Source organism: Apium graveolens, chromosome 8, assembly GCF_009905375.1.
Source record: "Apium graveolens cultivar Ventura chromosome 8, ASM990537v1, whole genome shotgun sequence".
In the NCBI taxonomy this organism is placed as follows: Eukaryota; Viridiplantae; Streptophyta; class Magnoliopsida; order Apiales; family Apiaceae; genus Apium; species Apium graveolens.
Window position 1 is genome coordinate 164,695,805 of NC_133654.1, and position 23,615 is coordinate 164,719,419.

At 37.9% G+C, this 23,615-nt stretch overlaps 1 protein-coding gene across 19 annotated transcripts; it reads left to right on the top strand.

Moving 5' to 3' along the window:
* The first annotated feature begins 15,784 nt into the window (after positions 1–15,784).
* On the top strand, positions 15,785–19,607 carry LOC141678074 (DNA repair protein RAD5B-like). Of its 19 annotated transcripts, none has more exons than XM_074484287.1 (8): positions 15,785–16,078; positions 16,168–16,203; positions 16,291–16,336; positions 17,149–17,351; positions 17,519–17,660; positions 18,381–18,465; positions 18,772–18,869; positions 19,138–19,607. In XM_074484287.1, exons 3-7 carry the CDS (start codon positions 16,315–16,317, stop codon positions 18,812–18,814), a joined length of 495 nt encoding a protein of 164 aa, XP_074340388.1. In that variant the 5' UTR covers positions 15,785–16,078; positions 16,168–16,203; positions 16,291–16,314; the 3' UTR covers positions 18,815–18,869; positions 19,138–19,607. The 19 variants fall into 19 exon arrangements, 17 of the variants coding, with proteins under 17 accessions (XP_074340388.1, XP_074340395.1, XP_074340386.1 ...); XM_074484294.1 differs by having other exon boundaries at positions 17,209–17,351; XM_074484285.1 differs by having other exon boundaries at positions 15,785–16,203.
* Positions 19,608–23,615: the final 4,008 nt, after the last annotated feature.

Below are 23,615 nucleotides of genomic sequence, written 5' to 3' on the forward strand. Positions count from 1 at the left end.
AATTCCCACTTCTTTTCCTTATAGAATTCATACCTCTCCACCTATAAATACATACACTTACACATAACTTCTCCAGCAATTCACAAACTCTCAACACAGATTCTCTCTAAACACTTAAGTTTTTATTCTTTCTTCTTCAATCTCGATGGCACCTAAGAGATAATGAACACAAGTTGGAAGCAGCACCACTGACTCTTCATCTGCGGGTGGTGTGAGGCCCAGGTTTTCTACTCCTGAGGATGAGTAGGAGTACACAAGGCTTCTCTCGAAGCCTATTGCTAAGAAGCGAGGTTTTCTGCCATCAGGGAAGGATGGTAACCTGTTAGAGATTATTCTCGAGATGGGCTGGGTTTCTTTTTATGAGGCTCCCGCTGCTGTGCCCATTAGTGTTGTGCGGGAGTTCTATACAAACGCCAAGGCGGAGAAGAATGGTTTCATGGTGGTAAGGGGGAGGACTGTAGAGTACAGTGCTGATGCTATCAGGGTGGTGATTAAGCAGCCCGCAAGGAAGGTGGGTCAGGACACTTGGAATGATAAGAGTCCGAAGGACTTTGATTTGGATCTCATCGTTGCTATTCTCTGTGTTCCTGAGACTCATTGGAAGTTCAAGAGGGGCACTACTGATTACTCCACATTCTTGGCGTCGTGCATGAGCAGGTTTGCACAGGCTTGGAACTCATTTATTTATGCTAACATCATGCCATCTTCGCATGTGCATGAGATTACTGTGGAGCGTGCTCGTCTGCTGTGGGGGATTCTGCAGGGTGATTACATTGACTTGGGGATGGTGATATATCAGGGGATTCTGAGATTCTTGAGGGGAGGTACTACATGTGCTATGCCGTATGCATCCATTGTGACGAAGTTGTGCATGGCAGTTGGTGTTCATTGGCCAGCACATGAGCAGCTGTAGCTCCCCAGTGCTCCTATTGACAGTTCTACGCTGCAGAGCATGCATGAGTGGTATGGAGGGAAGCCCGATCCTAAGGGGCTTGTTTATTCATATGATCATCTGCCATGTGGTGTGCCCATGGAGGCTGCTACTGCAGGAGGTTCTCCGCATGCCCGCTGAGCAGCTTGGAGAGCTCAGTATGAAGAGGAGGTTGGTTCGTCGCAGCAGCAGTAGCTGCAGGAGGAAGCAGAAGCAGAGATGGGAGATGGTTTGAGTTTGATGCAGTATAGGCGTCTCGCGAGGAGGATGAATGCGATGCATGACATCCATAGTCGGTTTACACATGATCTCACCCAGGCACTTGGGATAGCTTTTCGAGCCACCGGTGTTGACATCCAGTGGCCAGTTTTTGGTGAGGATTCAGTGTATCTGCCTCCAGACACGCCTGACACTCAACCTGTTGAGGGTGAGGATTCTAATTCACAATAGGTATGCCTGATTCCTTACTATTACCTTCACTGAGGACAGTGAATATTTTAAGTTTGGGGGTAGTAGTTGAAGGAATATAGTTTGTGTGAGTCTGATATAGTTTGCATGTTCATGATAGTTGTATTTCATATAGTTGCATATTTTTCCATGTAGTTTTTTTTGGTAGTTTTATGATATTTTGTTCATGTAGTTTCATGCATTTGCATTATAACATGATCCCTTAGATAATTTTCCGATTAACTTGTGAAATTGATGCTAGTGTAGTGATGTCATATTTGGTGATGCTGAGTCTTATTGGATTGATTTGCATGCTACAAATAATTGTATTCCACTAAGTCTTATAGGTTGTTAGAGTGCTAGATCATAGTCATGGTTTGTTTGATTGTCGAGGTTTAATCACTTGTTTATATTTGGAATTTAGGATATTCTCTTAATAATAAAAGACATGGATATTTAAAATATTGGAGAAATTGGATTTCATTGCTAGTTATGTGGCTAGGTGTCAATTGGCTAGTAGTCGGCTCATATTTATATGAGTAGTCTAGGGTTGAACGAGATGGAGCGAAACACACTCGTTCATAAATTTATGGAAAAAACAATAAAAAAAAGAAAAAAAAAGAATAAGTGTTATGTATAATTGATCACGAGTGGGCTCTTTAGTACTCGAGTTATTAAATTCTTAGGGGACTTTGTGCCTAGTGACCTAAGGCTTTTATAGTCTGGGATTTGCTAACCTAACGCTCGCTACATGGGTACTATTATATAAGTCTTTTGAGGACCTCACTCATCGAACGATCAAATAAGCATACTTGTGTTGTGTTATTGTGAATAAAAGAATGAATCCATAAAAACTCTGATATAAGAATTGAAGTGTTACAAGTTATTTTGAGTCTAGCTTTTATTCTATTTATAAACTTGGGATTGTTTTGATAAGTAGTGAGTCGTGGTTGTCGGTCTAGTAGTAATAGTATATCTGTAAGCATTTGCACACACGCACATCTCTGGTTGTAGGTTGATTTGAGAGATTTGAATGATCTTTATGCGAATAATTGCATTTGCTGAGGTGTTGCTTATTGGTTGGTTTAGTTATTCTATGGGGATCATTGCATTCATATTAGTTGCATTCATGCATTTCTATTTTTTGTTCTTTGAGTCTGTTTATGCTTGAGGACAAACATCGATTCAAGTTTGGGGGTATGTTGAGTGGCATTATGACACTTTATTATGCTCTAATAAGCTTTGGATTGATGCATTTGTACTCAAGTTGGTAAGTTTTTTAACGTATTTTCTAGTGTTTTTGCATTTCAGGCATTAATATCTGAATTAGCATTGTTTTGGTGCTAATATGGTATCTAGGTGGTGTTGGAATAAAAGCTCGTTGAAGCCTGCTCGAAGCTGCAAGATAAAGAAAAAGAAAAGAATTTATTTCTGGCAGAAGCCCAACGCGCCCGCGCTGAACAAGCGAGCGCCTGCGCCGAAGTACAAGGAGCCAGAGTGCCCACGCTGATAAAGCGCACGGCCGCGCCGTGTCGGGATAATAAAATCCTAATTCTATTACAATTCTATTTTCTGGACTCCTGGGTTGATTGGACAGCTATATATTGATAACTCAAGATCATTTTCTAAGCAGGAGACTTGCCAGAGCACAAGGAGAAGACGATAAGAGACCTATAGCACAATTCAACAAAGGCGAAGACGATCTATTTTATTCTTGTGAATCTTTGTTTTGTTTTGTTGAACCTATACTCTTGTTTGTACTTGGTTTTATTTATTCGTTATAAATACTATGTTTTTATATACCATGCTTTCATTGGAACCCACGTTGATGATGAGTCTGATTATGGGCTAATTGTTATCGTGGGGTTCTAGCGGATTTATTTATGGATTTCTTTAGTTAAATTGTTTGATGCCTTAGTATGTGGTAATTGTATGATATCCTAGTATTGGTTGTGCGTATTCTCTTATGAGCGTCGCGAACTTATAAGATAGTGTGTTAATTCTTAATGAAGCGAAAGTGAATTTAAGGATTTAGAACTTACCATGCTAGCATAGGTTCATGTATTGTCATGCGTGATTCGTAGGTAATTTTAACCATCTTACTTGTCCTGTGTAATCAAGATAGATAACTTGTGCTTAAACCGTTATGTTATCAAATTTTATAGACATATAGGGTCTCAATATATTTGGTGTCTATTCAGCTTCTATCTCTTTTGTGGATGTCTGGTAGTATGGTACTCGTGCAATAAAAGTTGTTGTTTATCAGTTTCGTGTTATCTGATTAGTGTCATCACCATTGCATGCTAAGGTTTAGAACAATAAGGCTATTGAATGAAGTATTTAATGAAGTTAGACTCCCATGTTTGTCATACTTATTAATTTAATCAATCTTATTATCATAGTTATAATTATTAGTTTAATTCTTAGTTATAAACAACTTCACTGCGTCATCGTCTTAGCATTAAATAATAAACATACATTGTTGCTTAAGTGCGTGAATTAATTAGTTAACCAATACACTCTCTGTGGGAATGAACTAGAAAAGATTCTATACTACTTGCGAACTCGTATACTTGCGTGTATTATGAGCGTGTGTTTAGAGACTAACAGGAACTAGGGATGAGTTCTTCAAGATGTCTTTGGCCAAGTGCCCCTGAAAGCATGTTGCAGCTCCAAGATAGGGCCGGGAAATACATCAAAGTGGAGGAGAGCATGAGGAAGACAGTAGTGAATAACGAGCCCGCTGGTGGCAAGAAACGAAAGACTGATCTAGACTATATTGCTAAGGACAAGTATCCCAGAACTGCGCAAAACACTAATTCGACCCCGAAGAAGGGATGACCTGGGCAAAAGTTCACTGAATATGCTAAGTTGAATGCTCCTAGAAGCCAGATCTTGATGGAAATTGAGAAAAATAGAGACATTCGTTGGCCTAAACCCTTGAAGGCTGATCCCACCAAGCTAGATAAGAGTAAATATTGCAGATTTCACAAGGATGATGGTCATGACATCGATGAGTGTAGACAATTAAAAGATGAAATAGAATTCCTCATTCAAAAAGGAAGATTGAGCAAGTACACTAGAGATGGAGGAGATGGGAACAACAATGGGAGAAAGAACTTTGATGATTGTAGGAGGGACCAAGACGATCAGGGGCGAAATCCCCATCCTAGGGGACCGGTGATAAATGCAATCTTTGAAGGACCGCGACCCCGAGGGCTTGTGATAAATATAATCTTTGGAGGACCAACTGCTGCTGGATTATCCAAGAACTCAAGGAAAGCATATACTAGAGAAGTTATGCATATTGTTGGGGAAGCCCCGAAGAGGGCTAGGACAGGAGTGACAATGGCATTTGATGATCTTAACTTGGAGGGTGTGAAATTTCCTCATGACGATCCGCTAGTCATAACACAAATAATAGGGAAAAGCCCGGTAAAGAGGGTCCTTATAGATAACGGTGCCTCGGTGGACATCTTACTCCATGATACCTTTCTAAGGGTAGGTTACAATGATTCTCAATTAACCCCGACTGATATGCCGATATATGGATTCGCAGGAGTGGAGTGCCCTATGGAAGGGATAATTAGGTTGCCAATGACAATAGGTCAGGAACCAATATAAGCAACACATATGTTGGACTTTGTGGTGGTGAAGGCTAGTTCGACTTACAATGCAATAATGGGAAGAACAGGGATACATGCCTTCAAGGCAGTCCCTTCTTCCTATCATTCAGTGATGAAGTTTCCCACCCGGAATGGGATTGGAGAAGAGAGAGGAGATCAAAAGATGACAAGGTTCTGCCTATTGAAGATCTGGATATTCGTGAGAATGATGAGAAAAGAAGGATGCCAGCAGAAAACTTGGCCCTGATTCCTTTGGTTCCCGAGAATCCTGAGAAAGTGACTTTCATTGGAGCAACACTAGAGGAGCCCCTTAGAGGGAAGTTGGTGAAATTTTTGCAAGAAAATAGTGATGCGTTTGCATGGTCGGCAGCTGATATGTCGGACATAGACCCAGAACTGATCACTCACAAGCTGAATGTGGATCCAAATCGAAAGACTGTGAAGCAAAAGAAAAGAAGCTTTGCTCCAGAGAGGCACAAAGCTATCAAACAAAAAGTAGAGAAGCTCTTAGAGGCTGGTTTCATTGAAGAGATACAGTTTCCAGAATGGTTAGCAAACCCTGTGATGGTAAAGAAGGCTAATGGAAAAAGAAGGATGTGTGTTGATTTCACCGATCAGAATGACGCATGCCCTAAGGACTGTTTCCCATTGCCAATGATAGATACATTGATAGATGCTACTACTGGTCATGAGATCTTGAGCTTCATAGATGGATTTAGTGGATATAATCAGATCAAGATGTACAAGGATAATATCCCAAAGGTATAATTCATTACTGATATTGGTGTTTTTTGTTATCTTGTTATGGCGTTTGGTCTCAAGAATGCAGGAGCCGCCTATCAAAGGTTGGTAAATAAGTTTTTCAAGGATCTTATTGGCAAGACCATGGAAGTTTATATCGATGACATGTTAGTCAAGAGTCTAGTAAAGACTGACCATATAACCCATTTGAGGGAAGCTTTTGAGGTCCTGAGATACCACAAAATGATGTTAAATCCTGCAAAGTGTGCTTTCGGAGTGGGATCTGGAAAGTTCTTGGGACTGATGGTCTCCAATATAGGAATCGAGGCCAATCCCGATAAAATAAAGGCAATCTTGGATATGGAGCCACCAAAGACTATTAAAGATGTTCAAAAGCTCACTGGAAGGGTTGCTACATTGGGGCGGTTCATCTCCAAATCTGAGGAGAAGTGTTTGTCGTTCTTCAAGTCCTTGAAGAAGGTTAAGGATTTCGTATGGACTGAGGAAAACCAGAAGGCATTCGAAGAATTAAAGAAATATATGGCCCAGGCCCCGTTGTTGGCCAATCCAGCTCTGAATGAAACTTTATACTTGTACCTGGCCGTTTCAGAAAATGCCTTGAGCGCTGTATTGGTTAAGAAGGAACTTAAAATCCAGAAACCCATATACTATGTTAGCAAAATTCTACTTGGAGCTGAGTTGAATTATTCAACTATTAAAAAGTTCGCTTTAGCCTTGGTAATGGCTTCAAGAAAGTTACGTCCTTACTTTCAGGATCATAAAATTGAAGTGCTAACAAATCAGCCCTTGAGAAATATTATTCATAGCCCTAAAGCTAGTGGGAGACTGATTAAGTGGGCAATAGAATTGGGAGAATTTGACATCAAGTACAAGCCATGAACGGCAATAAAAGCCCAGGCATTGGCTAACTTCGTGGTGGAATGTACCATACCCAACCAAGAAGTCGGGGGGTAGGAAGATACTATACCTTAAAACACAGAAGGTGATAAAGAAAACAATGAAAAGGGAGTTAAGGAGAAGGAATATTGGGTTCTCTATTTTGATGGAGCATCAAAAACAAATTCAAGTGGAGCAGGGTTAGTTTTACAAAACTCCGATGGGTTCTTGATTGAATATGCTATGAAGCTAGACTTCCCAACTACAAATAATAAAGCAAAATATGAAGCTCTGATAGTTGGCATTGGCCTAGCAGGGACACTGAGAGTCAAGAACTTAAAAGTCTTTGGAGACTCGAAGTTGGTCATATCCCAGGTTAAGGGAGAGTTTGAGGCAAAGGATGATAGAATGGCTAAGTATGTCCGCCTAGTAAGGGCTGTGATGACTCAGTTCAATGAATTCCATGTTGATCACATCCCGAGGGAGGAAAATGCTAAGGTGGATGCATTGTCAAAGTTTGCTTCATCAGAGATAGAGCAAAGTTCGGGAAGAGTAAATTTCTGCATTTTGAAAACACGGAGCATTGATGTTAAGCTTGTAGCTCCTATAGGGCTGGGGATGTCATGGATAGATCCCATCAAAGCCCATATTCAAACTGGTTGGCTGCCAAATAATGTGACTGAAGCACGAAAGTTGGTTGTTCGAGCACTGAGATACTCCTTGGTCGATGGGATTTTATACAAAAGATCTTATGTGGTTCCTTACTTAAGATGTCTCAGGCCCGATGAGGCACGCTTGGCTCTTGAAGAAGTACATGAAGGTATCTGTGGGCAACACCTGGGGGGCAGAGCACTGGCTCATAAGATAACCTGTTTAGGCTTTTATTGGCCAGAGATGATGGCCGATGCCAGAGAATATGTGAAGAAGTGTGATCGATGTCTAAAACATGCACTGTTTGTTCGGAAACCCCCTGAGATGTTAACTTCCATCAACTCTCCCATCCCCTTTGCCATGTGGGGAATGGATATACTTGGGCCCTTCCCCATGGCCATGGCACAAAGGAAGTTCCTGATTGTAGCCATTGATTATCTTACTAAGTGGATTGAAGCTAAGCCTTTGGCCAAGATCACAACTAAGCAGGTTGCACAATTCCTGTGGGAAAGCATCATGTGTCGATACGAAATTCCCTGTATCCTAGTTACCGATAATGGAACACAGTTCAACAATGAAGAATTCAAGAAGTATTGTGAGGAGAATGAGATTGAGTTGCGGTTTACCTCTGTAGCTCACCGCAAGCCAATGGGCAAGCGGAAGTGGTGAATCTAATAATCCTGGATGGAGAAAAGAAGAGGATCAAGAAATCAAGGAATAACTGGGTGGATGAAATACTCCCAATACTATGGGCCTATAGAACTTCTTGTAGAGTCACAACTGGAGTCACAACTGGAGCAACTCCTTTCATATTAGCAAATGGGGTAGAGGCGGTTATTCTTGTGGAGATATCACATTCGTCTCCCAAGATCCAAGCTTTTAATGCTGAGGAAAATGAGGAAGGGCAAAGATTAGCCTTGGATCTAATTGATGAAGTACGAGATGAGGCACACGCGAAAATAGTGGAATATCAGAAAAAGACTTCGTTCTATTACAACCTAAGGGTTAAAGAAAGGTTCTTCAGGCAAGGTGACTTGGTTCTGAGGAAGGCGGAAGCTTCTGGAGTTGGGCAGAAAGGAAAACTTGCCCCAAATTGGGAAGGTCCATACAAGGTCAAAAGTGTTCAAGGAAGAGGAACCAACAATCTGGAGACTATGGTTTTGAAGTTCCCAGAACCTGGCATGCACAGAACCTGAAGGTTTATTATGTGTAAAATGATCAAGCACAATTATCACTTGTCAAGATGATAAGTAGGTTAAAAAGCACCCTGAAGCTTTGTTTGCTTAGGATTTTTATAAATTTAATAGAAGATATGTTTTAGTTTTATCAGGGTTGAACCCATCTCGTGTAATGTGTTGTAAATACCAAGTTATAATAAAAAACATTCAGTTTGATCTAGTTTGTTGCATTGTTAGATTCTGAAAGACAAAACCAAGTTATAAACTTGAGTTCCGAAACTCGAAAGGTTGAACTATGATAATATTTGAGATTGGATTACAAGACAAAATAAGTAAAAATATCCAAAGTCTATTACAAAGTCTGAAAATGTCTGAACAAAAGAAAAATACATAAGGAAAGGGAGTTGGGCCTTAGAAGGCTCAGATTCTTCGGAGCCACTATCTGAAGTCTCCTCAGACGTCTCTTGAGTTGGCCCCTCGGAAGTTTCTTCAGAAGTCTCCGTGGAGGTCTTCTCGGAACTATCATCAGTCGCCTCAGGTGCTTTTGGGGGCTCCTCTACTCTGACCTTTTTCACACTCGGCTCAGCCTCTTCCTCGGATGAGGATTCCTCTTCCCCGGAACTGGACTTAGGCTCCTTTCTTTTTTGACTTTGGCTCACGACCTGGGCCTTTGATGAAGAAGCTCTGTGATCAGGAGAAGGAGCTGATCGTTCCTCTTCCCGAACAAGCTCCACAACCCTATCAGTTACTCCCCCAACCTTGGAACCTTGAGAGGGCAGGGGAAGGAGTCTGCCTAAAGTGTTTCCGGGTACTCCACCTGAATGGCCTCAACCGCGGAATCCCAACCCTCTTTGTAGCTCACGGGTTGAGTAAGCGCATCGTGCTCCACCATCAGGTCTTGGAACTCCCGAGTGTCCATCCAGGCATCAAAGGCTTTATCTTTTTTATTTTTGAGAATCACAATCTCAGCCCGAGCCGTTTCCAAGTCGGAAGTTGAGGAGGCAAGTTGGGCCTTGAGGTTTTCAATTTCTTGGTTGGCCTCTTCCAATTTTTTAGTCGTATCCTCTAGTACAACCTTCCAAGCCTTAGCTTGGTGAAGCGCCTCTTGAAAATGGACGTTCTCCTTTAAGTGATAAAGAAGAAGTGAGAAATAAGGAAAATCATGAGAAAAGGTAATAGTAATAAAAAAAGAGAGAAGAAATATACCGTCGCTAGAGCCTGAGCACCAAAAAGCTCATAAGCCTCCAATTCTTGTTGGAGGACAAAGTCTTGGTAGTCTACAGGGGAAATAGACTGAATTGACCATTCTTTGGCGTGTTTAGTATTGCCAACGATCGTGTCTTTTTCCCGAATTCCCCATGCAGGTTGAAAGAAGGCCCGTGGCTTCTGTTTGGTACGCAGGGGTTGGATGGGGCCTTCTTCGTCCTCGTCTCTTGTTTGAAGTAAAAACTCAGGGAAGCGATCCCCGAGGCGCGGGTCCTTGAAGGCCTTTCCAGCGTGCTTCATCCTGGTTGTTTCCAGGTCTTTAGGCTTGGTATCCTCTTCGATCATCTCGGCCACTGCACAAATTAAAGGAAAAGGAGTTGGAAAGATAGTAAAAGATAAGGAAAACATAAAACCACTATAAGGAAATATACCTTTCTTAGAAATAGGAGAAATATCGCGTTTAACAAGAACCGTCTCTCTAATGAGATACCAGGAATACGATGTTCCATTATCCAGAGTAAGTAGATTGAAAGCCCTGGTCTTCTCCTCAGTCAAAACAATATCATTCGGGCTTCCATCTACAGCTTGCCCAAAGGAAGAGCGAAAGAGAGTCCCTCAGTCGCCGCCTTCCCAGAGAACATAAAGAAACTCTTTTTTCCACCCCAAGTTATTGTCAGTGATGGACTTCCCATTCACTATATGGGGGGCAGTGGGGCGTTGGTTCAAAGAAACCCACCCCACATTCTTGTTTGGGCTGTTCTTAAACTGAAAAATCTTTCTAAACACGGTGACCGTTGGAGATACATCGTGTTTGGCACATTGTGACAAAAAGCAGAGAATCAACCTCCAGGAGTTTGGAGGAAGTTGGAAAGGGCTAATGCCCACATCAGCTACCAAAATTGGAATAAAAGGATGAAAAGAGAGTCTGATACCTGCCCTTAGAGAGTCCCTAAAGACACATAATGAGTCCTTCTTCCAGTGGCAGGCCCTGTCGGCAGGACCTGCGGGAACTAGCTTGTACGGCTCCTTGATCTTGAAGAAAGATTTCATTTTGTCCAACTCCTTTGGATCCGGAAAAATGTTGACATGATCAAACGCGTCTAGATGGGCGTTGGATGGATACGTCCCCTCGGGTATTGATCATTTCAATCAAGGAAGTATATCTTGATCGAATTGGGAACTCGTTCGACTTCTTGGCCACGTTCATCTTGGCCAAATGGGCTAATTTCTTATCCGCCATCTAAGGAAGCAGAAAAGAAAACAGTTTGTAAACACAAACTTTATATGTAAAGAGTGTATAAAAATGAATAAAGTAAAGGAAGTATCTATATTACCTGAAATAATGATTGATCTGCTAGAAAGAAAGCTTCGTGGAACAAGAACTCCGACCTATAGTAATCCTTAAGCCTCCAATATTTTTGAGAGAAGAAGAGAGGAAGAAAATTGAGAAATGAGAAGTGAGGAGTGGACAACTCCACTTACTTCTTTATATATAGAGAAGAGGGAAGACAAAGGGACAAAAAGCCCAATAAGTTGGAAGCCCAAAGAAAAAGCTCAAAATCTGGAACATTCCAGAATATTCCCGGGCATTCTGAAAAAATTTAGAGGATATATATATATATACAAGTTAAATTTGGAAAAGGCCCAAATCACGGCCCAAATCCAATTTGAATTTGGAAAAGACCTAATTAAAGGTTCAATAAGGAAAAAGACCAGGCCCAAATCCAAATTGGATTAGGAAAAGCCCAATAGAATCAAACCATCAAAAAGACCAGGATTGAGGTCGTATTTGAGGTCGTGAATCCAGTTCAAAATCTTTCGAACAGAAGCCAAAAAAACACCCATCAGATAGACCAGGATTTAGGTCGAAATCCTGGTCGTGAATCAAGCTCGAAATCTTTCGAACAGGGTCCAAAAAAGGTCATGAATTTCGACCAAGACCCAAGTCGTAAACTCGACTAGGATCCAGGTCGAAATCCTGGTCGTAAATCCTAGTCGAAGTTTCACGAACAGGAGTCAAAAGGTGGCATGAATTTCGACTAAGACCCAGGTCGTAAACTCGACTAGGATCCAGGTCGAAATCCTGATCGTGCTACCTAGTCGAAGTTTCACGAATAGGAATCATGTGGCGGCCAAAATTTCGACCAGGATCCAGGTCGTTAACTCGACTAGGATTCAGGTCGTGAATCCTAGTCGACATTTTTCGACCAGGGCTCAGGAGCTGGCCCAAAATTCGACTAGGATCCAGGTCGAAATTTCGACTAGGATCGTGGTCGAAAAAGGGCTGAAAATTTCAGAAAAATTCCTGAAAATCAGAATACTCTGGAAAATTAGAAAATAATTATCAAAAAATTATTTTTGATAAAATACTCTTGAAATATTAAAAAAAATATACCTATGAGTATCAGAATATTCTTGAAAATTAGGAAAAAAAATCCCAGAAATTAAGGGAAAATTCCTAAAAAAACCAGGAAGTTCCCAAAAAGGGAAAAAGGTAAGGAAAATAATAGGGAAGTTCTAAAACAACCCTGAAGCCGTGTGCAAGGAAAATCGTTGTAATTGTGTAGGTCGCTCCATACTTTACGAAAAAACGATACCCTGTAAGGGAACAAATGAACTTAACTTCTGCAAAATCTTTTACGAATTTCCAGAAGTTGAGGGGAAAATGATATGGGCCTAAAAAAAGCCTAAGAATATAATTAATGTTAAATCAATTATACCTGATATGGTCCAATAACGAAGCCCAATTAGAAAGGGCCCAAAACCCTTAATATTAATTAATTTCGTAATTAAATAATAAGGGAGAAATCAGCTGTTAAGATGAGTCCCTGTGAGGATATAAATCCTTGTAGATTAGCCTCCAAGGGACCTAAAAGGATAAGGAATCAGTTTCCTGCTTCCTAGGACTCCAAAGTCCATTCTAATTCTGAGACTTTCCCACCAAGTCTCCTAGATCTAGTCCAATTCAAGGACTCCCAACACCTATATAAGGGGTCTCACCCCCACAAATCAGAACTACATTTTTTGACTTGATCTTTGGCAATCTGCAAGGTACGTAGGCATCTTGTTAAGGCAGATCGAGTCACGAGACACAAGAGCATTCAAATTGAGCCTCGAAGCACACGAACCCTAGTAATAAATACAGTAATTAATATACCCTAGTTTTTATTCCATAACAGAGTGAGTTAATGGATGTCAATGAGGCTGAAAAGAAACAACTAATTCTGCAAGAATATCAAGTTGTCATATATTCTGTTTCTTATGAAGCTGAGGCATTTACTCACCCTGTCTCAGCTTATCAAGTTCTAACTGAACATAATAATGTGGCTGCTGAAAGAATTCTAAATCTGGTGCATATAACAGCCTCCAAGCAAAGAGCCAAAGATGTCATCTCAGCCATGCCTCCCACATCTGGTGCTGATGTTGATTATGGAACTGGTGGTTTTGAAGACATATTTGGGGTGAAGATGATGATGAGGAAGAGTCAATGCACATAGGGGGAGAAGCAGGCCCTAGATCCAGATCAAACATTCCATCTTGGATGTTTTCTAAAGAATGTGATGAGCAACATTTCAAGACTACTCTCTTTCATATCATTCAACAAACTCAGACAGCTCTTCAAGCTACAACCAATGCTAACACCAAGAAGTTACTTCAAGCACATCTCGATTCTCTTCACCCGCACCAAATTCAATCTCTTCAACATAATCTGGATGTCACTGCAATTAAAAAAGAGATTGACCAAGTCAAGAAGGATGTCTCTGAGAGATTGGATGCTAAATTTCCTAACACAACCATGTTTAACATCAACAGACAACTAAGGAAAAACTCTAATCTTGCCAGCAAGGTAGACTCTTTGGATACAAGACTCAAAACATTGGAAGCTTATATCACTGCAATTCATTTACATCAAGCCCAACAAACCCAGTTGCTTCAAAAGTTAGTGGTTGCACAAACTTCTACCTCCACTCAACTTCTTGCTAACAAAAAGGGGGAGAAAGATTCACTTGTCCCAGTTAGTCAAGAAGAGCCAATCAGTGAGGGGGAGAATGTGCTAAACATACAAGTTAGTCAAGTAATTGTTCCAGATAACTTTTCCTAAGCCACCAGTCTTGGACATCATTGATCTAATCTAGATAGCAGCTGCTAATTAAGTTGGATTTAAAAACAAATTTTAAAAAGCTTGATGTTACAGCAGTTGAGAAGGAATTGGATGACAAATGGAGGAAGATTGATGAAAAAATCACAAAGAAATTTGGTCCAATTGAGAAACCAAACAAGACCTTTCATCACTTTTCTCAAGTCAAGCAAATTTATGTGAATGACATGAATCTAGGTAATCTGGAAAAAGGGCCAACCTGCATCCATAAAGTCTCTAAAAGCCAACTTGGTTTTAAAGCCCAAAAGGAATGATCCAAAGTCATCTGACAAAAATTCCTTGGATCTAATGTTTGAGACTCCAAGGCCAGATGAAAAGAAGATGTTGGCAAGGTATATTGCATTCTTCAAAGATCCAACTGACTTAGTGCTAAAGAGAAGAATTGCTACGATCTACAGAAATGGGAAAGAAATCTGTGTGGTGACTGGACACCCTCAGTTTGCAGAAGCAAAGAAGGAAGAAAAGGAAAGAATCAAGAAAGAAAAGAAGCAAGCTGCTTTAGATGCTAAGAAACTCAAAAAGAAGAAAAAGCAAGCTGCTATAGTAGCCAAGCTTCAAGCTGTGAATACTGTAACTGAGATTTCTGAAAAGTAACATGTGATAACTGAAGCTCAGGATCAGAAAATGCACAAGGAACCTCAAAAGACAAAGAAGCCAAGACACAAACAAAGAATCAAGAGGAAATTGGACTTCAGTGATGAGGAAATGGAAGATTACATTCCTAAACAGTCTACAACTTCAACTCAAACATCCAAGCCCTCAGAAGTGCAGGATAAATTTAAGGTAGATCCTACAAAGAACTTTCATGGTGAGCCAATAGTTCCCAAGGATGAGCTTGTAGACTGGGATAGTTTGCCTCATCCTGAACTTAACTTACCAATCTTCAACAAGCTAAAGAAGACAAAGACAAGAGCAATCAAGAAGATCAAGCCTGTGAAACTCAAAACTAAAACCTTAACCAAAGCACAACAAACTGTCAACAAGGGACATCTTCTATACATCTGTAATATCAAGGAATTTTCAGATATCAATCTCTACATGGATGAATTAGAAGAAGTGAGGGGAATTGATGCTCACAGAAATCTCCTTGAAAGACTGGTGTTCAAATATAAGGGTGGGAAAAAGGTCATATGTCCCTTCACAGAATTCTTCAAGAAAGTTATTCTATTTTGATAAAGATCTTCTCATTCTTCAAGAAAAATTTTGGATTCAATATGACAACCAAGAAATTGGTTCTAAAGAAGATAGAAGAACTAAGGAGCTGAAAAGCCTCAAATGCACTTCCAAAAACTCTATCAATTCCCTTCACAAGAAATACAGTGCACTTGAGGCCTTACTGGCTAATGGAATTCATGGATAACAAAGGTGTTAGAAGATTTTTCAGATTGGATGCCCAATTGACCATCTTAAGCAATGAGACTCTATTGGAAATGCAAGAAAAGCTGGATCTATCAAATGCTGAAGAATTTGAATTTCACATATAACTCCAAAATTAAATAGAAGAAAACAATTGGAAGCTTGGGAAGAAATCAAGACAATCAAGGAAATAGAAATCATCTGCTCAGACTAGAGGAGCACCTTGAAAATGATTGTGAGAACTCTTTGTACACTTTACTTTTTTCAATCTTCAAATAAACTGTAGCACTTACTAGTTTTATCTACCATTATTCATCTTTTCATTTAGGGTATTTCGTTATCATCAAGTTTCACTTTGTCTAAATGTATTTTTTTGAAAAATAAAAAAACTTTCGCATCATAATTTTCCCAACCGATATTAAATGATTAACTTTTAGATCAGTTCTTTAACTACTGATGTTAATGTCTATAATTCACATCAGTTGTTAAGCAACCCTCGTTTATATGAATTTTTTTTAAAAAAAATACAAGGCGGGAAATAATTCCCCCTCTTTTTTGCTAAAATTTCATCCTCAAATATTTCCCCCTTTAATCTAATCTAATTTCCCTCTTCTCTCTTCTCTAACCCTCACCCCGACGCTCTCTCCCACTCGGATAGCATCTCATATGTGAGACATACTCAGACACATATAAACACAGACTCTTCTATCTTCTTCCAACTCTGTCAATCACACACTCATCTATCTTCTCCTCATTTCTCTCAATTACACACAAACCAAACCCTAATTTTCCCTACAAGTTATGCACAGTTATACACGCAACCCTAATTTGAGGTCGACAAGGTGTAACCGAGTCTCTATAACAACAATCGAGCTCTATACAAGCAGTAATTGAATCCTGCAACACGATTCGAGCCCTATATATGTGTTTTTTAGTTTTCTTTTTTCATTTTTTCATTTCTTTGATTTCCCTTAGTTGAACGGATTAATCGGTGATTTTGACAATACTCGGGTGGTTTTTCTCATCTCCAGTGATTTCTTGTTGCAAGAAGATTTTATCTCTAGTTTTCTCATATGTGTTGGTGAATATTTTAAACAGGACGAATCAAAAGAATTTGCTGGAATGTTGCCTGTTGTGAAACGAGGTAAAGGTTATATGTTTGTAAATCATGGCAAGCTCAATGTTCTATGTTTTTATCATTAATTAGCTTCAATAAATTAATTTATGCACTTATATGTTAATTGTTAAGTATGTTTATTTATATTTATTAAGCATTTCCTCATCATATTTCCCTCTTTATTTGCTTAATTAATTTATAAGTTTCTGAATGCAAGTCTTCTTTTCTAGAACCGGATGAGGCTTAGTTGGACTGATAGAAAAAGGTCTTATTATTTCCATCATGAGAATAAGTATATTTTTTGTTTTGAGGTAAGTCACTGTTTTGAGTACTTTTTTTGGTTGGAATACTCCTTTTGAGAAGTACCACCACATATCCTTTTGTGTCACAAGCTGCAATGACACTGAGATCGGATAATCTTACCATCTTAATATATTTTGACATGAATTAGTAATGTTTGAATATGTGACATACGATATTTTGACATTAAAATACATTCTTTAGTAACATCCTAGGTTATACCTATCATATTTATCATATTATGTATGATTGATTTTCGAAGCTTTACAATAAGAGGGCTTCATCCATTCATGTGAATGTGTTCTCTGGTAAAGCAACCATTCAATTCCCTACTGCCACACAAATTGCCAGGGGTGGGGTGAGCTTTTATAATCCCTTCTCATTTTAGTTTAAAATTATTCCTAAAAAATGCATAGTAGATATAGCATAATGCACACCAGATCTTTTTCTGGTAGTTCTTTTGCACATCATCCGATAAGATGTATTTTTGTGCATGTTTTTATTGCTAGAATTTCCTAACTTAACAAGCATACATCCAGATTTTAGCAGATGCAATGGGGCTGGGAAAACTGTAATGACAATAAGTCTTATACTGGCAGGACCTGGAAGGGGAATCCTTAAAGTCAATCATACTGACACAGAAAATCTCGCCTCAAAGAGAACAAAATATAATGAAGTACCAAGAAAAGCAAGAGGTGGAACTCTTATCATATGTCCTATGGCATTGCTAGGACAGTGGAAGGTGAGCACCATCACTGGTTTGTGGTTTGAGTAATAGAAGTCTTTGCATTTTTCTGTCACGTTGAGTTTCACTAGTTTATTTTTAATTATACCATCTTGCATTTTATAATACGCTACTTCTTTTTTATGTTAATAATATAAGTGAATTGTTCTTATCAATATACCCAGGATGAGCTTATTACCCATTCCAAGCCAGAAAGTATTTCCGTATCTGTTTACTATGGTGGTGAAAAAGGTAATGACCCTGAGGTTATAGCAGAACATGATGTGTTTTTAACAACTTATGGTGTCCTAACAGCAACTTATAAAAGTAAGTTGTTCTGATTCATTTATCTCGGTTTTATTTGCTAGTCGTTACTGAGACTTGTAAATTTTAATGGTTGCTTGCTACTTCTCTGAAATTTTAACCAGGATCCAGACAACAGCATTTTTCATAGAGTTAATTTTTTATGTCTTTGTCTTTTCATGTTTATCTTATCTAGATAGTATAACACCGGTCATGTTGCAATAATTTGTGAACCATGACGGGGTAATTTATAAAGTTTATGTTGTGGGGAAGTACGTAAAATTTGTGAACCATGGCGGGGTAATTACTAGTGCTCTTAAGCAAAAGAAGAGAGCTTTTGACGAATAAATCACAGTGCTATAAGTTTTAAGAGTTACTGAAGGTATAGAATGCAATATAACACAGGATAAGATCCAGAGCTGGATATCAGCTGTAATTAAATGGGAAACTTGGACATTAACAATATTTTGGTCTTCAGAGTCATGCTACCTTTGTGCTATAACTGAAAATATATGTTGCAGATTGGAGATTTTGTCCTAGTTTCTCCAATTTTATTTGAAGTTGCCTATTATTTTATGATGCAACGCTTGATCTTTTAAATCTTTTTTTTGTTAATGTCTGGTCTCCTCGTAAATCTAAAATTTTAAATTTGTTTTTCTGTTTCAACAGGTGACATATTTAACTTTATTTGACTAGCTCTCATTCGTACATTCAAACTAATCTAACAAGTCTTTATGTAAACAGACAAGGTCTGTGATGCTTTTGAAGTAGCTGGGAGGAATGTAATGTCTACCTCTAACAATGTTACCACCGAACTTGTCTCTCATAAGTAAGTCTAAAGGGTATTTTGTATGCATGAATTATGGCATTTTTGAACTATAGAGACAGATCAAAATATCATAATACACACCAGAAAGGAAAGCAAATGATATCTCTCATTTCATATGGTTGCTATCTTTATTGAATCATAACTAGCTTCATTTTAAGAAAGAATTTCATTATCAAAAGTAGTTTAGCCTTTTTAATATTCTATTGAACTGTGTCGATGTCCCATTATTCTAGTAGGTGCTGATTTCCAATATTGAAGAATATAAAATCTATAGTTTACACTCCGAAAGTTGGCCTTGTTTTCCAGAACTATAGCGGTTTGTTTAAAAGGCCCTGGGGATGTACTTTAGCGTTGCTGATCATGGAGAAATGATGTAAATGGTTTACATTTGGCATGTTGATCAGGTTATTCTTTGCATTTTTAATCCACATCTTTAAATCTTTTGGAACTTGTATTATTATTTAATAGAAATTTATGCTTCCGGATTTCTTTTCCTTATAGAAATGCAACCAATATACATGTGCCTCTTTTTATATAATTAATACGATGTATAAGTTTTAAGTTTTCTAATTATTTTATCTTTACATTACTTATTCGTCAATCTAACTAGCAAGTCTCTTTTAAAATTATGTTAGTATATGTTGATATGATCTTGGTAATTGATGGAAGCAGATTATCGGGTCTTGGTGATCTTGGAGTTCAGGGAATTGGTATTTCAGTAGGCAAGCTAGATTTGTATGTTGCAGCTGCTGGGATAAATGCTCCAGGAGGATGTTCTAGTTTAGTTCATGAGTACTTCATTCTTCTAAGTAGATAACATGCTTAATTTGGTTAAGTTGGAGATTCTGTGTGATCAAGTGTTCTCATAGCTTTTCATTCCAATCAGTTGGTACAAATTTCTCGTAGAATTGATTATGTAGTAGTTTTTGTCATCGTTGTTGGTGTTGGGATGAGAATAATTGTAGTACTTAGGTCGTCGTTGGCGTTGGGGATGATTTGGAGAATTTAATGTTATCTAGTTGTTTGGTTTGAAGAGCTGAGACTCTTATGTATGCAATTTTGATGTTTTGTTGATTATGTATTTTTCTCAAAGCAGACCATATATTTCAAAAGTGTTAAAAATAATTGTAACATTTGCTTGTTTAATTACAATAATTGTTTACATATAATGTTAAATTACATATGTTACTAATGTTATAATAGATAAAAAGACTGTTACAATACACATATTCCAGTGTTACCTAACTAAAAAAATGGTGTTACAATAGATAAAACGGGCTGTTACAATAGGCAACGTGGGACCCACAGGTGGGGTGGGGCCCACAGGTATGGGGCCAGGAGGCACCTCAGTGGGTCCCACTTATGCAATCCTGATCAAGCTAATGTATCACTCATTTTGTGTTACATTTGGTCCTTTTAGTGTTACAGTAGTTGCCTATTATAACATTTTCTTCTCTGTTACAATAGATCAGTGAAGTGTTACATTATGGTGTCTATTGTAATGTTCATATACGTAACGTCCCTTGGTGTTACAATAGACCTAATGTAACATTTTTTGGGTCTATTGTAATACCATTTAGGCATTACAATAGTCCACTTATGGCGTAGTAGTAACAATAAGTCTTGTAGCACATTGCTGCAAACAACAATGTACTAGGAGATGCTGTAGGATTCTTTAAGTCATGTTGACTGTAATATCCCATATTTTCAAATATTATTATTATTATTAATTGGAATTATTTATGTGATTTTAGGTGAATTTTAGTAAATTATCTGATAAGTGGAATTAATGTTTGGATGTTTAGATGTGATATTATTTGAATATTTGAATTATTATATGTCCAGAATAAAATATAGATAATTGTGATATTTTTCTGGTAATTTTTGGACTGTTAGATGATTTTATAATGATTTATGAATTATTAATTATTTTCTGAATAATTACCAAAATTATTTTATAAAGCCGGGAATCATCCGACTTCAATCGTTTTTGCGTTTTTACAACCCGAAACTCTTCCGAAAACTCCTTCCTAACCTAATCTGGTAATTCCGGACCTTTTTCGTGTTTTGACTTTTTCAATCCGGATTACGGTTTAACCCGTGCGCGTCCCGGCGCAAAATTTCGATACACTAATCATTTCGGTAGATCAATAAAACCCTTATTTCGAGAAACGGATATCGATTTATGATTTATCGGGACCGTTCGTGTAATTATAAATACGTCTCGTATTTATCTTGTTTCAGTCAGCAGTTATTAGCTAAATCAGATAAAGATCAAAAATCCTCTGTATTTATTTTTAATTTTTTTAGTTTTCGAAAACCCGAATTCAAACAATCAAGCTTTCTGATCAAACCAACCAACCGTTGATTGTGTTCTTGGTGTCGTTGCGAAGCTTGCATCGAGACGATCATAACCATACCAAAATCTTCGATTAAGGTTGGGTATTATCGATTTCAGATTTTTGAAATTTTTCATTTAAATTCGTTTTTGATTCTGGAGTGTTTGTTTGACATTTTTGATGTCTGATTATTGTTCCTGGGATTCTGAGGATCGTTTTCGTATATTAACATGTTAATTTTGGTTTCGATTTAGTTAAATTCGAAGTATTGGTTTTATTGATTTTTGAAATTGAATTTCTGGAATTGTTAGTGATTGGTTGCTTGATTTAAGATGTTGAATAGATTATAGAAGTAATTAGCTTTAATTTGAGACCGAAAACGTTGCATTTGGTTAAGGATTGAAGATTTGAGTGTCTCGCCGGAAAACAAGAAATCGGGGCCGGAGTTTGGCCGTTTTCTGAGTTTGATCGAGTTTTTGCGGTTGATTTTGGCTGGGTCGTGTTGAGGGAGGTATAAGGAGTGGATTGGTGGGAAGAAACAGGGGATTTGAGCGGTTTTGGGCCGGTATAGGGGCTCGCCGGACCGGAATAGCGCCGACCGTTTTCTGGGAAAACCCAGAATCTGGCGACCTGTTCTTCAGGTCCCGGCCACCTGCCGCCGTCTATGCCGCCTGTCGATTCAGGGAAGGAGAAGACAGCCCCCTTAAATCTGTTTCTGCCTTTTTTTCTTTTTAATATTTATTCAAAATTCATATTTTATTCCTAAAATCTTTATTTTAAATTTCAAAATTCATTCTTAATTCAAAAATAAATCTGATTTATTTTATTAATTAATTTTAATTAGTTCTTAATTATTTTAATTAATTGATTAATTTAATATTAATTGATTAATTAACTTAATTAATTATTAATTGATTTTAATTGATTTAATAATTAGATTTAATTATTTATTATTGATTTAAAAATCCCGAAAAATAGTTCGAGCTTTAAGATATTATTTTAAATTATTTTCCAGGCTCGATAAATCTTATAAAATTATTTTAGGGTGTTTGAGCCCTATTATTTAATTATTAAATGATTCGGAGATCGTTTTTATTCCGAAAAATGTTCAAAAATTCATAATAAATCAACCGTTCGTCTGTTTAATACGAAACGAACGTGTACAGACTCAGAAAAATATTCTGCTTTCATTAAAAATACTTTCGAGACCCAAATCCTTTTGTTTCGAAAGGTCGTTTGTTTTACGAATGATTCTGAGTCGTTAATTCATCGATAAATCATATTTTTGACCTGATTTCAGTTTTAAACATACCAAGTCGAATGTTTTGACGAACCGAGTCATATGTGATATGAATTATGTGATACGCGAGTTATGTGTTTACATGCTACGTGAATTATGTACATATGTGGGTCATAAGTCTTGTGTTTGACTGATTTCCTTGTGTGTGGGCTATTGTATGGGTAGACGATAGGCTTTTGACGCGTAGTTTGTCGAGTGGTTATCGATTAGACAATTAAAGTTCTATATTTTAATTATAGATGCGGATCTCTCGAGTTGATCGGGACAAGACGTTGGATAAAGAATGAGATAGAATGGCATTGAATATCTGGCTTCTAGCAATAGCAGGAGCAGCATATCAGTAAAGTGTTGAACTTAAAGGCGATGATGTTTTGAGACAGAATGTCAGAATTGATGCGTTATTGCGAGTGTGCTAACTGCTAAAAACCTAAAGGCAAGTACCCCTGACTTCACTTATTGTTCAAGTGACGTTATTTCGAATCATATTATGCAAGTATTGTTTTCCCTATTCTCTGTTCGGAATAGATAAATATTTTACATATCGCTGAATTAAATAATTCTGTTTATGCAAATACTCATCTGCTATTCTATATTCAGAATAGTTAAGTGATTTTACTTATCCAATTTCTGGATTTATAAATATTTTGGATTTTGAGAAAAGTGATTTGGTTGTGAATATTCCTACCCAAGTTAATGGGGGAATAAAATTATTTCGGGTGTCGAGTATTATGACCCCTTTTCAATAAAAGGTTTTGAGATTTGATGGTTACTGGTAGCATAAGAGGCCGAGGCACCGGTCCAACATGAGCTATTATACGGAAGTACAATACAGAAGTGTAATATCTTACAAGGCTTGTTATGCCTTTTCTGGCGCCCTATAGGTACCGTATGTCTTCGGGATACGGGTAGTACCTATATTAACGGTATGGCTGCGGGATACCGGTGTTGTTTCATGACTGATCATCAGGAACAGCATAGTGCATAATTTGGTTCCAATCGATATTATTATATTGCTTTTGATAATCTTATAAGGAATGATTTATCAACTGTTTCTGTTTTGGAATAATGGTAAAGTGCGATTTTGATTCAGATTCTGATTTATGCTGATACTTATGTTGTTGTTAAATATCAAAGGTGGTATTAATATAGATGAATGATGTTGACTTCAGTATGGAATGTTGTGAGCATCAAAGTTCGTAGTGATATCTAATTTGATATGATAACAAAATAAGTATTAATTTCAAGAGTTCGGTTTTGAGTAAAGTTTATGATTCAATCCATAATCATTATTTCATGTTATTGTTGTTTACGATATTTCCGTAAACACTGTTTTACGAGTTTTATTCTCGTTATGATTCAAAGTATTGCTGAAGCACGTCGCTGGAAAATATAAAAAGGGTTTTTGAATACAATTAAGGAATCAATTCTGGGGTTCCACTACTATAATTTTATGATTCAGCAATTATGATTTTTAAATGTTCTGCTCTAATGCAGATGTCGATTTTATATCA